Genomic DNA, 14713 nt, shown 5'->3' with positions numbered 1-14713 from the left:
TTGTATTTCAGCTGGTTGACTAAAATCCCTTATTTTGGTTGCTGATCCCTTATTTTCGAGGCTGCTGGTCCCTTATTTTCAAATCTGTAAGTTGACAGCTATGCCAAAGTGACCTCCCTGGGGTGCAAATTTGGGCAGCGTGTATGGCAGTCCTGGGCTACCCAAATGACAAGACCCCTGTCTCAGCCTTGCTGATGTGGTCCAAAGGAAAGCAGAGCAATACGGTTGACATCTGCGTGGCTGCAGGGATTGCCAGAAGATGGCTTACAAAGCGCCGTCCAACCATCTTAGGGACTCTGGCTTTGTGTAGGTTTACTCCTCGTAGTTTTATTTCTCCTAGATATGCTACCTTTCCAAACTGACGAGCCCCATCTGCCCTTTACAGCACATGCAAGCACTGCCTTCTTGACCACTGGACCCACTATCAGTCTCGTTCACTGAATCCACTGGAGCCTGCAGGGGAAATCCCTAACTCACTCAGGGTTTGAGACCCATCGGCTACCCTCATCTGATTAGCCGGCCAGTCAAAGCCGTTCCCAGGGTGTGCAGGGTGAACTGAGTGCAGGGTGGGGGACCAAATGTACGCAGCCAAAAATCCAGCTAGATTTGATTGTTGTTGTTGTTTAGTCGTTTAGTCGTGTCCGACTCTTCGTGACCCCATGGACCAGAGCACGCCAGGCACTTCTGTCTTCCACTGCCTCCCGCAGTTTGGTCAAACTCATGCTGGTAGCTTCGAGAACACTGTCCAGCCATCCCGTCCTCTGTCATCCCCTTCTCCTTGTGCCCTCCATCTTTCCCAACATCAGGGTCTTTTCCAGGGTGTCTTCTCTTCTCATGAGGTGGCCAAAGTATTGGAGTCTCAGCTTCAGGATCTGTCCTTCCAGTGAGCACTCAGGGCTGACTTCCTTCAGAATGGAGAGGTTTGATCTTCTTGCAGGCCATGAGACTCTCAAGGGTCTCCTCCAGCACAATAATTCAAAAGCATCAATTCTTCGGTGATCAGCCTTCTTTATGGTCGAGCTCTCACTTCCATACATCACTACTGGGATTAGGATTTAATTTAATCAGGATTAGGCTATGCCACAGTGAACGCCCAACCTCTGGATTGGGGGAGCCTGTTTCAGAGTGTACAATCAAATAAGACACTCGCTTTTCTTTATTCAAAATATTTCTGAAATATACACTGGAGGGTGGGAAGAACTACCAAAAAGTGTTAGTTCCCCAAACACCCGATCTGCAGCGTTACGCAATTTTGTGAACCAGCCAAACTTTAGTCTGATTTCCAAAGGTCTCGGTCAGCAGGAAGCCATGAGAGAGAGAGGAAAAAATGATGTATGTCATAACTGGGATGTTGACACAGAGGAGGAAGAAAAAGAGATAGAACCGTCAGCCAGGACTTTGGCTTACCAAGAGAGGGAAGGAGAAGAAATATTTCCCCTCTCTCATAGCGGAGAGCTAAAGGCAGGATCACACAGCATATCGACAAAACGAGTGAAAATCAAACGGTCTGAACTGAAGCGGAAAGCGTTCTCATCTTTACAGAGTCCTTCTAATAGGTAACATTTGCTTCTCATCTGGTTTTCTTTTTAAAGAAGAGTGTGAGTATATTTTCTATCAAATACAACACACACACACACACACACACACACACACACACACACACAACATGGTTTGGTCATTTTAAGGGAAAATAGGATCAATTGAAGAAGGATTAGACGAATTAAGAAAAAATGAAAAGGAGATCTATCTCATACCTTCCAACATTTCTCAGATGAAAATAAGGGGATTACAGCCTCTCAGCTGAACCTACCTCATCGGATTGTTGTAAAGAAAAAAATGTGTGAGGGAGGGGATTATGTACAACACCCACAGATGAATGGAATGAAATAAAATCTGCAAGCTGCCTTGAGTCCCTGTCAGGGAAAAAAGGTGGGGAATAATAATAATAATAATAATAATAATAATAATAATAGAAACTGTGAGAATGATCAGGAACATACAAGAGAGTAAATCCTATTGAACTCAGTGGGACTTATTTCTGAGTAAAAAATGCTTAGGTTTGTTGAACAGTCTTTACCCAGTTACCTGGGATAAACTCAATTGAATACAGTGGGACTTACTTCTGAGTAGACAGTCTTAAGGCTCCATTTACAATAAAGGAATAAACACTTTACATGTTTCCTAAGAAATGACGGGCTTCTAGTGCATTGCAATTAAAGAAGTTAAAATGGATTTGTGACATTTTCCTTCAAAATTATAGGAAGGGCTTTGAATGCCAGTTTAACAATTTCCTTCATTTGGTGCAGGTATTTTCCTTCATTTGGTGCAGGTATTTTACTTTCAGTATAAACAGGACTCTGTTTTTGCACCTACACACACACCACTTTTAATTGTTCTCTCAGACATGGAGGGGACAAAAATGGAACTCCGGGACATTCTGAGATCAAATCAGAATCGGGACGGCTTCTGTAATTCCGGGACTGTCCCAGGAAAATCAGGACACTTGGAGGGTATACTATCCAACAAATACAGTCATTTGTTTTGATTATAGGTTACAGAAAATAATGAGCATTGTAAGAGGGGGAAAATAGCCTTACCTATTGTAGTAGATTGAATATTATATTAAACAGAGGGTTCTTAATTCTACTTGTGGGATATATTGAGCTTTAAAGAAATGTAATCTGAATCCTGAAATACTGTCCATCGGGAGAGGGGGTTAATTTATATTTACACTTCAATCAATATTACTTTTGTAATAAATCTGAAAGAGCCGGTCTGTTGAGGATCCTTTGATCCTATCCAGCTAAAGTTGTTAATGCTTAAGTTAATTGTGTGACTAATAACTCATTGGCTTCAATGGGGCTTGTTTTAAGCACAACTTATTTTTCATTGGATTGGATGCAACATGGATGCAATAAGCTTGCTATTACATGTGACATAAACCGTGATCTTTGGGTGCTAATGAAACACTACTGAACTCTTTCAGATTAGCCAACATGGGTTGGCAGCATATTGTTCCTGGAATAAGTCTCTTGTTGCTCAAGCTTACAGGGACATCCCTGTTCCTTGTTTTCAGTAAGTATTGGTCAGGCTTTAGTTCCAAGGCTGCCTTTCTACTTTCATATTTATTTTCACTTGTCATATCCATAATTTTTATTGTATTCTGTATGCGCCAGTGACAATGCCCCCTTAGTGCTGTGAAAAAGTTGAATAGGAGGTTACTAGGAAAGGAATAAAAATGAAAGCTGCCATTTGATTCTGTACAGTTCTGATCTCGACACCTCAAAAAGGTATGGAAAGGGTCAAGGAACGCGATCAATAGGCTGCAACAAGCCCCCCCATGAGGAAATATTAAAGCGTGATGGACTTTTTACCTTGGGAAAAGGTAAAGGTGAGGGAGGCATCACAAAGGAAGTAGACAGGGAGAGTTTTTCTCTGGAGCCAAGTGAGGATTCCCAGGTAAGATCCTCCCTCTATTGTGTGGGCATGTAATCCCTCCCCTACCTGGCCTGGTCTCCTTGGCAACACTTCCCCCAGGTGGGATTGGACAACTGACTGGGGTAGGCGGAGACCTCCAGGTATCCCACCTGAGGGAAGGCAAAGCCAAGCCTATGCTGATGGGGCCGCTCCAGATCTAGGGCTGCGCGCGTCCACGCAAAGGGCGCCCCCCGTTTTAAGCGGGGAGCGGTCATTCCTCCCTCTCTCATAACATTGAAGCACTAAGGGAGCTGAATGGCGGGAAATTCAGAACAGGCAAAAGGAAGTGGTGCATAGATAAAACCATGGAAATCATTTTTTGCAAGATGCTATTATGGCCACAAACCTGGACGGCCTTAAAAGAGGTTTAGTCAGCTTCATGTAAGGCAAGGCTAACAATGACTAAAAGCTATATGACGGTTGCTAGGGAACACAAGCGAGGAGTGTGCTATTGCACTCACATCATGCTTGGGGCCTCCAAAACTCATCTGGTCAGTATGAGAACAGGATGCTGGACCAGATAGGCCTTTGTCCTGATCCTGCAAGCTGAGTGCTTCAAAGTGCCTTTGTACACATCCCTCAGAGCCATCAAGTGACCATTATTATCCCAATAGTGCAGATAAGGGGCTGACAGAAACAGAGGCTTGCCTAATAAGGCCATTAGGGGACTTATCATCTGCTCTTAGTGCTTATGATGGACTTGCTCTCCTAGCCGACAAGGAAATATGACTGCATGCATACTGAATTTTAGCAGCCATTTTAAGGAGTGCTTATCAGACAGACGCCATTCCAAATGTTCTTGTTTTCAGTTCCACAGATCTTCCCTAGGGGAAACTTCAGCTTCATTCCTGAGGAGAATTATACAGGTAACACTACAACAGTTCTCTGGGGAATCTCTGAGCTTGTTAAATAATGAAGGGTTTTGCAAACATTTTCTTGCTGAAAAATGCAATTCTTTTCTTCACCGTTTCCGCAACACTCATCGATCAATGATGATATAGTCCTGATTTGCTGTCACTCTTATTTGACTTTATTTTGCAGTGAATCAGTAACGTGGTCACATATCCAACCTTGACTGACTACATAGTCACAGGCTATGCGCACCCTAATTGGCAAGGCTCAGCCACGGTACTACATCAGGAAGCCTTGTCCTCTTTTGAATTTGGTGACATCATAATGTAGCCAAATTTGATTTGCTACCAAATCTGAGACATCATTCTGTTCATGATGTCTGTTCATGATGCAGTTCCTGATTGGCTGAAATCATCCATGTGACAGGAAGTAGAGAGAAGCACCAGTCAGTTTGGCGGCGGTGGCAGAAGGGTGGGTGGGAAGTGATGCTGAAACAGTTACAGCCAATAGAAAAAAATAGTTCCTCACCAAACAGGATAGAATAACAGGAGAATACTTATACAACAGGGAAGGAGAATCTCCACTACACAGGCCAATCTAGGTTTGTCAGGAGTTCTAATTTGGCCCATGAGACAATTTCCCCCCAGCCATACCCGTCTGTCTCATATTATGACATCAAGTGTGGGTCAGGTAAAGCCATGGATGTGTGCATTTTGAACCTTTTTACATTTGGCACCGAATGCAAGTCGCTCTGGAATTGGTTCCACTCAGGGGCTTAAAAGTAGTGCTGATCCCTGATGCAAGCAGGGTGTTATGTACTGAGTTGATTAGGATCCAAAATGCAGCAGTCTGATTGGTCCTAGAGCAATAGGATTCAGAATGCAGCAGTCTGATTGGTCCTAGAACAATAGGATTCAGAATGCAGCAGTCTGATTGGTCCTAGAACAATAGGATTCAGAATGCAGCAGTCTGATTGGTCCTAGAACAATAGGATTCAGAATGCAGCAGTCTGATTGGTCCTAGAACAATAGGATCCAGAATGCAGCAGTCTGATTGGTCCTAGAACAATAGGATCCAGAATGCAGCAGTCTGATTGGTCCTAGAACAATAGGATTCAGAATGCAGCAGCCTGATTGGTCCTGATTGGTCCACAGGAGCCAACCAATCCAGCTCCAGGTGGAAGTGAATCCACAACCTGATTGGCCTACAGGAGAATCCTGGAATTAGCCAATCACATGGGGGCCCATTGTGTAAATAATGTATATAAAGCAGATATTGTGGGGGAACTTCCATTCCTCCTCACCACTATGAGCTGAATAAAGAGCATGAAATCCACTCTTGACTCCAAGTATATTTCACAGGGTATAAAGATTAGGTATTGACTGAAAGTGCGCTCTCTCTCTCTCTCTCTCTCTCTCTCTCTCTCTGCAGGGATTTTTGCAGCAATAGCTTGAAGTCATGATTCATTTAGGTTCTACAGTATTAAAATCAGTTTTTTTAAAATAGTTTGAAAAGTTAATCATGACATAAGTTGGGTTGATTTCAGTGGGAACTAATTACAATTATGTACCTTTTATATTTGACTTCACTTAATAATGCTTTCTTTTGAAATGTTTAAGATTTTTTTGTTAACTTTGCTCTGCTAAACGTGCATTCTGCAGTTGACCTCCTCTGTAGTTTTTTTTAAAAAATCGTTTAGGATAATTTTTTTAGGTAAAGGTAAAGGGATCCCTGCCCCTTAGGTCCAGTCACGGACGACTCTGGGGTTGCGGCGCTCATCTTGCTTTACTGGCCGGGTCATGTGGCCAGCATGACTAAGCCGCTTCTGGCGAACCAGAGCAGCACAATTTTTTAGTTTCCTGTTACTTATGTTTGAATGAATGTTAATTGTATTTAAATGTATACTTTATATTTGACTTTCTTCAGTAAGATATTATTTGGAATTTTTTTATTTGCTGTTTTAATGTAGGCTGTAAACTGCTTTGAGACACCCCCCCCCCAGTATAAAGCAGTATAGAAATGAAATGAAAAGTGAATAATTAACTCAGTCCAGATTGAATCCAAAGTACGGTATTTTTGGAAATACCTATCAAAATTTACCCCAAATCTAAATAGAAGAATACTACAGTTGTACAGCTTTTCAAAGTTTATTAATAGAGGCCAAAAATGTATTCGTTTTCAGAACTGCTGACTTCTACGAACCTGCCTGAAGCAAGAGCTACAATTGCAACCACAGGTATCGTGTCATTTGATTATTTGGAAACAGAAACCAGTAGTATTAATTATATTGTGCTGTAAAAAAAAAACGGAAAAAAAGAGCTGTTATGGATCTGTTTTCTAGTGAGGAGAGAGCATCGGAGACTTTTAATGCTTTTCATAATAAATTGTTTATTTTTAAATGCACAGATTGAGGAGATGGAAAACAGGCAGGCAGGCACACACAGTCACAATAATAATCTTGAAGCTGCATCATTCTGGCACCCTGAATGTTCTGGCAAGTCCCTGTAGGTGGTTCTTTTGTGGCACCAGTAACATATGAAAATCCACATCTCTGGGAATATTAGTAACTACACAACCTTCAGAAGACATCTGAATGCAGCCCTGCATAGGGAAGTTTTAAAAAATGTTTTATTATGTTTTTTTATATGCTGGAAGCTACGATGGTTTAAAGTGGGACGATATTGCTTTAATTGTATGATGTGGATGTGGTTTAATTGTGAACATGCAGAGGTTGCGAGTGGTTCCAGGGGACACAGTTGGAATAGGGACGACGACAACAACAACAACAACAACTTTATTATTTATACCCCGCCCATCTGGCTGGGTTTCCCCAGCCACTCTGGGCAGCTTCCAATGAAAGATTAAAAGTACATTAAAATACCAGTCATTAAAAACTTCCCTAAACAGGACTGCCTTCAGATGGGACTCCTTGCCAATACATGTTCAGTGAACATACTGGGGGGCAGAAAGCAAAGGAACACAGTTCTTTGGCAGTTAGATAAATACTCCTAAACTACACTGCCTTTTTTCAATTTAACCTACCATATATCCAGCTGGAGAGGACACGGGTGGCACTGTGGGTAAAACCTCAGTGCCTAGGACTTGCATGGTCGGCAGTTCAAATCCCTGCGGTGGGGTGCGCTCCCGTCGTTCGGTCCCAGCGCCTGCCAACCTAGCAGTTCGAAAGCACGTCAAAGTGCAAATAGATAAATAGGGACCGCTTACCAGCGGGAAGGTAAACGGCGTTCTGTGTGCTGCGCTGGCTCGCCAGATGCAGCTTGTCATGCTGGCCACGTGACCCGGAAGTGTCTGCGGACAGCGCTGGCTCCCGGCCTCTAGAGTGAGATGAGCGCACAACCCTAGAGTCTGGCAAGACTGGCCCGTACGGGCAGGGGTACCTTTACCTTTGCCTTTACCTTTGCCTTTTATATCCAGCTGGAGGCCTAAGGACCTTGTTGTAGATCTTGTCTCTGTCCACTCATTGAAGGAAGAGAGACCAACACAAAATTGCCCCTCCTGCCCCTCAGTGGAGGCATGCATGCAGTTTCAGCAAGATCAAGAATGCCAGGCTGGGGGTCTAGGAAAGCAGCAAGCAGGCATCTAAGATGGCATTTGAATGGGGGCAAAGTCCTCTCTGGTGGTGACAGTTTGTGAGTCACCATTCCCTTCTAGAGTTGGAATTTTCATTACAGTGGTACCTCAGGTTAAGTACTTAATTTGTTCCGCAGGTCCGTTCTTAACCTGAAACTGTTCTTAACCTGAAGCACCACTTTAGCTAATGGGGCCTCCCGCTGCCGCCGCGCCGCCGGAGCACAATTTCAGTTCTCATCCTGAAGTAAAGTTCTTAACCTGAAGCACTATTTCTGGGTTAGCGGAGTCTGTAACCTGATGCATATGTAACCTGAGGTACCACTGTATTAATATTGAGTTCTTTATGTGTTCATCTTCTTTTATCATGCTGCAGTCCAGATTCCTCAGAAGCCTCCTACATGGGAAAGACACAGAGGGAGTGAATTTTGGTTTACTGAAACCAAGGAGGTTTGGTTGCACTGCCGAGTTGATTGCATGCAATGGAGCTCCGACCTAGCGATCATCAGTGATAGAAATGAACTGGTAAGATTGGGCCCACTTTGATGAGAAAAAAATGTGCCACTGGAGTTAAATTTCTTTAACCAGGGATAAGGAGAGTTGAGAACATCTTGCACAGAATTCACACCATACCTGTAAAGCACATCCAAGTCACATTTAAAGTACATGAATTTCCCCGAAGAATCATGGGAATTGTAGTTTGTTAAGTGTCCTGGGAACAACCTTTAAGACAATCTTCAGCAGCATGGTGGCCTCCAGATGTTTTCTGCTGGCTGGAGTTGTAGCCAAAAGCATCTGGAATCTACTAGATTGAAGAAAAGTGTGGTATTGTTTTCATGTGGTCTGAATGCTTCATTGTCCTTGAAGGCACAAATAGATTCTTCTGCCTTAGTGGGAGCTGGTAAATAGCATCCTTTTCATCTGACCGTCCTTGCCAGTTGTGATTTCCTCTGCCCTGATTTTCCTCATTCATTCATTCTTCTCTTGCCAGGAGTTTATTCAGAATAAAACTGCAGTGGGTTCTTATTTCATTGGACTGACGTATACAGTGGCTCAGAACAAATGGCTATGGATCGACGGCACAGAACTCAGGAATAAACTGTATGTGTGATATTCTCTTTCACCCTTCTTATGGTGGGTGGGTTACATTCTCCATGGGGCATCATCTTCACTCACTGGCCGTTTCTGGAAAGCTCTCTGTTGTATAAAGGGAAAGGGACCCTGACCATTAGGTCCAGTCATGACTGACTCTGGGGTTGCAGCGCTCATCTCGCTTTACTGGCCGAGGGAGCCGGCGTACAGCTTCCGGGTCATGTGGCCAGCATGACTAAGCCGCTTCTGGCGAACCAGAGCAGCACACGGAAATGCCGTTTACCTTCCCGCCGGAGCGGTACCTATTTATCTACTTGTACTTTGAGGTGCTTTTGAACTGCTAGGTTGGCAGGAGCAGGGACCGAGCAACGGGAGCTCACCCCGTCACGGGGATTCGAACCGCTGACCTTCTGATTGGCAAGTCCTAGGCTCGGTGGTTTAACCCACAGCGCCACCCGCGTCCCTCTTTGTTGTATATAGTACTGGAATACCTTCAGATAAGATGATGCTCAGGATGACTTGATGCGAAAAAGGGTATCCTGCATATTGAGTTGCTGTCAAGAAGTGGTAATTTCAGCAAATGCAACTTTTCTCATGTCTTCATGGCAAGCTGCACCTGCCAGAATGCCCTCTTCTGCATTACTCTCGAAGATATATTCTTCAACATCTCACAGATGAAAACAAGGACACTACCATAACATCTCTAGGCTCAGTTCACATGTAATGCTAAGTCCCAACAGGGCTTTCTCCCAAGGTGAGGGGAAGTGACCTAGGTGAAGTCTGGCAGGACAGCTTACTCTTTGGAATTAACCCCTTCATGCATTTAGACTTAAGCATGTAGGTTATATGAAGCTGGTTATCCTACATAGTCCTGCTTTGAAAAAGACAAACCATGTGACAGAGTCTGGATCATATACTAATCCAAATGATGTGTTAGCCCACAGCAGTGCCCACATGCTTGTGAAATTGTGCTAAGTCATACTTTGGTTTACCTTTACATATACGGTAAATCGGGTCCTAGTGTCACACCAAGAATCTCTGCCAGAATCCCTCCCCTGTTATTAATCATGGCTAAATTCCGCTCGCCATACGCTACATTCATTCCTTCTTCCAATCAGCAGTTCAAATCCGTGCTATGGGGTGAGCTCCTGTTGCTCTATTCCAGCTTTTGCCAACCTAGCAGTTCAAAAGCACGCCAGTGCAAGTAGATAAATAGGTACCACTGCAGCAGGAAGGTAAACGGCGTTTCAGTGTACTCTGGCTTCCATCATGGTGTCCTGTTGCGCCAGAAGCAGTTTAGTTGTGACCCACATGACCCAGAAAGCTGTCTGTGGACAAACGCTGACTCCCTCGGCCTGAAAGCAAGATGAGCGCCGCACCCCATAGTCGCCTTTGACTGGACTTAACCACCCAGGGGTCATTTACCTATTATACCTGCCGTTCCCTATGACACACCCTGTACTGCACAGATTTAAAAACCTTGTGTTTCTTCCTTTGCTTAGTGATCAGAACACAAGTGTTTTCTACTATGTTGGCCTTGTCTGCACAGTTTATTAAATTATGGTTTGTTTGTTTGATTATCTGAACCTTGTCTGGTGGCTTCACTAATTTGCTGCCATCAAATCATCATCTGAAGCCATGGTGGTGGCTTATTTAAATTGGTTTAACTATGAGGAAGCTATTGATTAGTCAGTTTTCTCAGAAAAGTGAAACAGAAAGCAACTTACAACCTCACATCATGTTGCAGGTTGGGGGTGAAGGTGGGACCTGAGTCTGAAAAAGCTGAGGACAACATCTCCAGGGAGTTTTTAGATGTTCCTAGGGAGTTTTTAAGCTGAGGGAGTTAACAAGTTGGCCAACAAGGCACCTCTTGTCCATTTACTAGTGCCATCTGGTTCCCCTAACTACTAGCCTGAGAAGCAAAATGAGCATGGAGGAGCAACACTGGGAATTGGCCATTTTGGGTGGGCAATGTCTGGGGCTTTGATCTACACAACCCCCTTCCTCTGCTTCTCCATCAAAGTTAGGCTTCTCAGGAAAGGAGCTGCTGATCAGGGCCTTAGCCAATGATCAGCCATTATACTTAGTTGTAGCAAACATGGTCAGCTTCACAGTTCTGCTGCACTCTGTTTTTACAGCTTTGCAATGACACCAAAAGCGGCGGATGATGAATGTGCAACTCTTGCAGCAGGAGAACTGAAACCAGTGTCATGCCACCAAGAACACCACTGTATCTGTGAGAAGAATCCTGTGTAGTTCATCTGAAACAGCACCATGCAGTGACGTAACAAGGAACAAGACAGAACCATGGACTTTTATTCTGGAACATTCTCAGCTCTATCTGGTGGAGCCTTCTCCATGCAGAGAAGATGCTCTAACCCTTCCCTCAGGTTGGACTTCAAAGCAATGAATGGAAATGTTATGTACTGAAGTTCTCACCCTGGGCCAGCAGGGGGATACTGTAGATAGTTATGCAAATAAGGGATCGAAAGTGACGTTCAGTGATTGGATAGTTTTAGAAAATTGTAACAGTTACATTGTACTGGAGCTCTATATAAGCAGGCTGACTGAACCCTTCAGTTCAGTTCTGTTCTGGCCTGTAAATAAACAAGAGCTGTTTGAAGAATCGCTGTGTTGTCTGATATGTTCACCCACAACATAACAGGAAAAGCATTATAATTTCCTAATAACTAAAATGTCTTTAAACCTGTCTCCAAGTCTACACACTGATGTGTGCTTTTCTATTTTACAATTTTGAACTGATAATATCAGAAATGTGTAAGCAGAATAAGAATGGTTATTTTGAATCTTAGAGGCCTAGTGTTATTTTGAATCTTAGAGGCCTAGTGTTGCGTGCTCTGCAATTCTTTTGAGCCATGAAAACTCCCAAGAATCATAGAATAGAATCATAGAATCATAGAGTTGGAAGAGACCACAAGGGCCATCGAGTCCAACCCCCTGCCAAACAGGAAACACCATCAGAGCACTCCTGACATATGGTTGTCAAGCCTCTGCTTAAAGACCTCCAAAGAAGGAGACTCCACCACACTCCTTGGCAGCAAATTCCACTGTCGAACAGCTCTTACTGTCAGGAAGTTCCTCCTAATGTTTAGGTGGAATCTTCTTTCTTGTAGTTTGGAACCATTGCTCCATGTCTGGAGCAGCAGAAAACAACCTTTCTCCCTCCTCTATGTGACATCCTTTTATATATTTGAACATGGCTATCATATCACCCCTTAACCTCCTCTTCTCCAGGCTAAACATGCCCAGCTCCCTTAGCCGTTCCTCATAAGGCATCGTTTCCAGGCCTTTAACCATTTTGGTTGCCCTCCTCTGGACACGTTCCAGTTTGTCAGTGTCCTTCTTGAACTGTGGTGCCCAGAACTGGACATAGTACTCCAGGTGAGGTCTGACCAGGGCAGAATACAGTGGCACTATTACTTCCCTTGATCTAGATGCTATACTCCTATTGATGCAGCCCAGAATTGCATTGGCTTTTTTAGCTGCCACGTCACACTGAGAATCCAGCATAGGCCTAGCTTTTCTTTCTTTTGGAATGAGGCAACTGGTGGTTTACTAAGCCTTTTGTGTGATATGTGGTTTATTTAAACATAGATAAAGGTTGGGCATAGATAGCAGGTTCACAGTTTCTGAGGAACGTTGGAGGGCATGTCAGTATTAAACCCTGCCGCCTCATCCGTTTTCTAGTGGTGGGAGACACGAGCGCCATTAAAATCTCACGTGAAGCAAGTGATCTCCCTGTGTCTCTTCAATCCGTCTGAAACCCCACAACTTGATGACATCACCATTGCTGTGCAGTGAATTTTTTTGTAGGCTTTCATGCCGCCATCCTCTCCTGTATTTTGCCAGAACAAAGGTGGCAACCGTATTCGTGATGGAGAATCTCGTGTCTTATTTTAAGAGGTTATGACGTCAACCGTTATAATGTTGTGATCTACAGAGATAAACCAAATTGACACACACCCCTGTTCTTACTAATTGTTCCTACCAAGCCGTACTGGTTCTACCACTAGGTAGAGTGAGAGTTTGGGTGTTATGAGAGGGTAGCAAATGGTTAGCTATTTACCTTACTTTACTATGATTGCATTTCTTACTGCTAAGCAAGGGGAGATGTGCTAGTAGGATTTTCTGCCTCAAGTGCTTTGGAATTTACAGTGCATTTCAAGACATGTCTAATTTCTATTAAATTGAATGCGGCTTATTCCCAAGCCTTCACAATTTTTTTTTTGTGAGGGAGGGGGAAGAGTGTATCTGTATAATGTGCACTAGCACCTTTTCTTTAGTGTGCATGAATGTAAATATATTAGTCTTGTCACTTAAGCTGCAATTCTGTACACACTTATCTTAAAGTCAGACCCTCTCAATTCTTCTTTCTAAGTAAGACATATATAGGTATGCACAGCCTGCCAATTGTCCAGGTCACATGCTGCAGCTGGTCAGGCTCACTTTAAATTCTTATTTATATTGTTGTTTTCCACTGAATCTTTCATTTATCCAGAAGGCCCAATTTCCTGTTTGCTTTTGAATCCTGGGCCCAGACTGTAGGTATGTAAAAAGGCATTGATTTTGTTCCTCTTCATATTTGTCATATGCAGTGCTGTTTCCGTTGGACTGCAATTCAGCTTCCCACACAAGTGAGCCTATTTGCCTTGCTGTCAGCTAGGGCGAAATCTGGCGTCATTCATTATCTTGTCATTACATTATCCCACACCATTCATTTCAATGCAAAGGAGAGGCAAAGAATCCTGGGAAATGTAGTTTACCTCTCACAGAGCCACACCCTTAACAAACTACACTTCCAGTGGTTCTTTAAGGGTAAAGGTAAAGGGACCCCTGACCATTAGGTCCCATCGTGACTGACTTTGGGGTTGCGGCGCTCATCTCGCTTTATTGGCCGAGGGAGCCGGCGTACAGCTTCTGGGTCATGTGGCCAGCATGACTAAGCTGCTTCTGGTGAACCAGAACAGCACACGGAAACACCGTTTACCTTCCCACCAGTGTGGTACCTATTTATCTACTTGCACTTTGACATGCTTTTGAACTGCTAGGTGGGCAAGAGCAGGAACCGAGCAACTGGAGCTCACCCCGTCGTGGGGATTCGAACCGCCGACCTTCTGATCAGAATGGCCTAGGCTCTATGGTTTAACCCACAGCACCACCCGCGTCCCTTCTTTAAGGGTAGTAGTGTGCTTTAAGTGTATGGTATTCTATGCAGCCTTAGTTCAGGGGGGAGAGATAAGTGTCTGGTTATGTATTGTTATGTATCATTTGTGGACCAGAAATAACACCAGCAAATACGGGTCATATTTGCTGAAGTGATTTTCATTCCGAACATGAGATGAGTCAGTACTGGCATTTCCCACTCCAGTTTCCATTTCCGTTGGATTTCTCCGACATCTCTACCAGACGATGACTTAAGGGCGCTTCCAGATGGAGCTGTTCATTCGCACAAAATTTGGTGGTCGCAGTGGCGTAGCGTGGGTTGTCAGCACCTGGGGCAAGGCAAGTAATTTGCGCCCCCTAACCCGTGGATTTGCGCCCCCTAACCCGTGGATTTGCGCCCCCTAACCCATGGATTTGCCCTAACCCCAGATGTTGCGCCCGGTGCAGCCCGCCCCCCCTGCACCCCCCACGCTACGCCACTGGGTGGTCGTCCTCCACTTTCTGGTGCAATTAGCCCATC

The 14713-nt window shown here is 44.1% G+C and overlaps 1 protein-coding gene across 2 annotated transcripts; it reads left to right on the top strand.

Moving 5' to 3' along the window:
- Positions 1-1179: 1179 nt before the first annotated feature.
- LOC310752869 (C-type lectin domain family 5 member A-like) lies at positions 1180-11635 on the top strand. 2 transcript variants are annotated; one of them, XM_083593994.1, is made up of 7 exons: positions 1180-1556; positions 2987-3075; positions 4287-4343; positions 6512-6565; positions 8294-8442; positions 8909-9018; positions 11148-11635. In XM_083593994.1, the coding sequence occupies exons 1-7, from the start codon at positions 1309-1311 to the stop codon at positions 11263-11265; spliced, it is 825 nt and encodes a 274-aa protein (XP_083450120.1). In that variant the 5' UTR covers positions 1180-1308; the 3' UTR covers positions 11266-11635. The 2 variants fall into 2 exon arrangements, with proteins under 2 accessions (XP_083450120.1, XP_083450121.1); XM_083593995.1 differs by having other exon boundaries at positions 1487-1598.
- Positions 11636-14713: the final 3078 nt, after the last annotated feature.

This window comes from Podarcis filfolensis (assembly GCF_964270895.1).
Source record: "Podarcis filfolensis genome assembly, chromosome: 17".
Taxonomy (NCBI): Eukaryota; Metazoa; Chordata; class Lepidosauria; order Squamata; family Lacertidae; genus Podarcis; species Podarcis filfolensis.
This window is presented reverse-complemented; position numbering and strand designations above follow the sequence as displayed.

What these genes read in the sequence shown, in the direction of transcription:
- LOC310752869 (XM_083593994.1), top strand. Translation starts at nt 1,309, where the DNA reads ATGAGAGAGAGAGGAAAAAATGATGTATGTCATAACTGGGATGTTGAC. An exon ending in TCAGTGATAGAAATGAACTG is followed by an intron (nt 8,443 to 8,908) that starts GTAAGATTGGGC and finishes TTCTCTTGCCAG; the next exon opens with GAGTTTATTCAGAATAAAAC. An exon ending in ACAGAACTCAGGAATAAACT is followed by an intron (nt 9,019 to 11,147) that starts GTATGTGTGATA and finishes CTGTTTTTACAG; the next exon opens with CTTTGCAATGACACCAAAAG.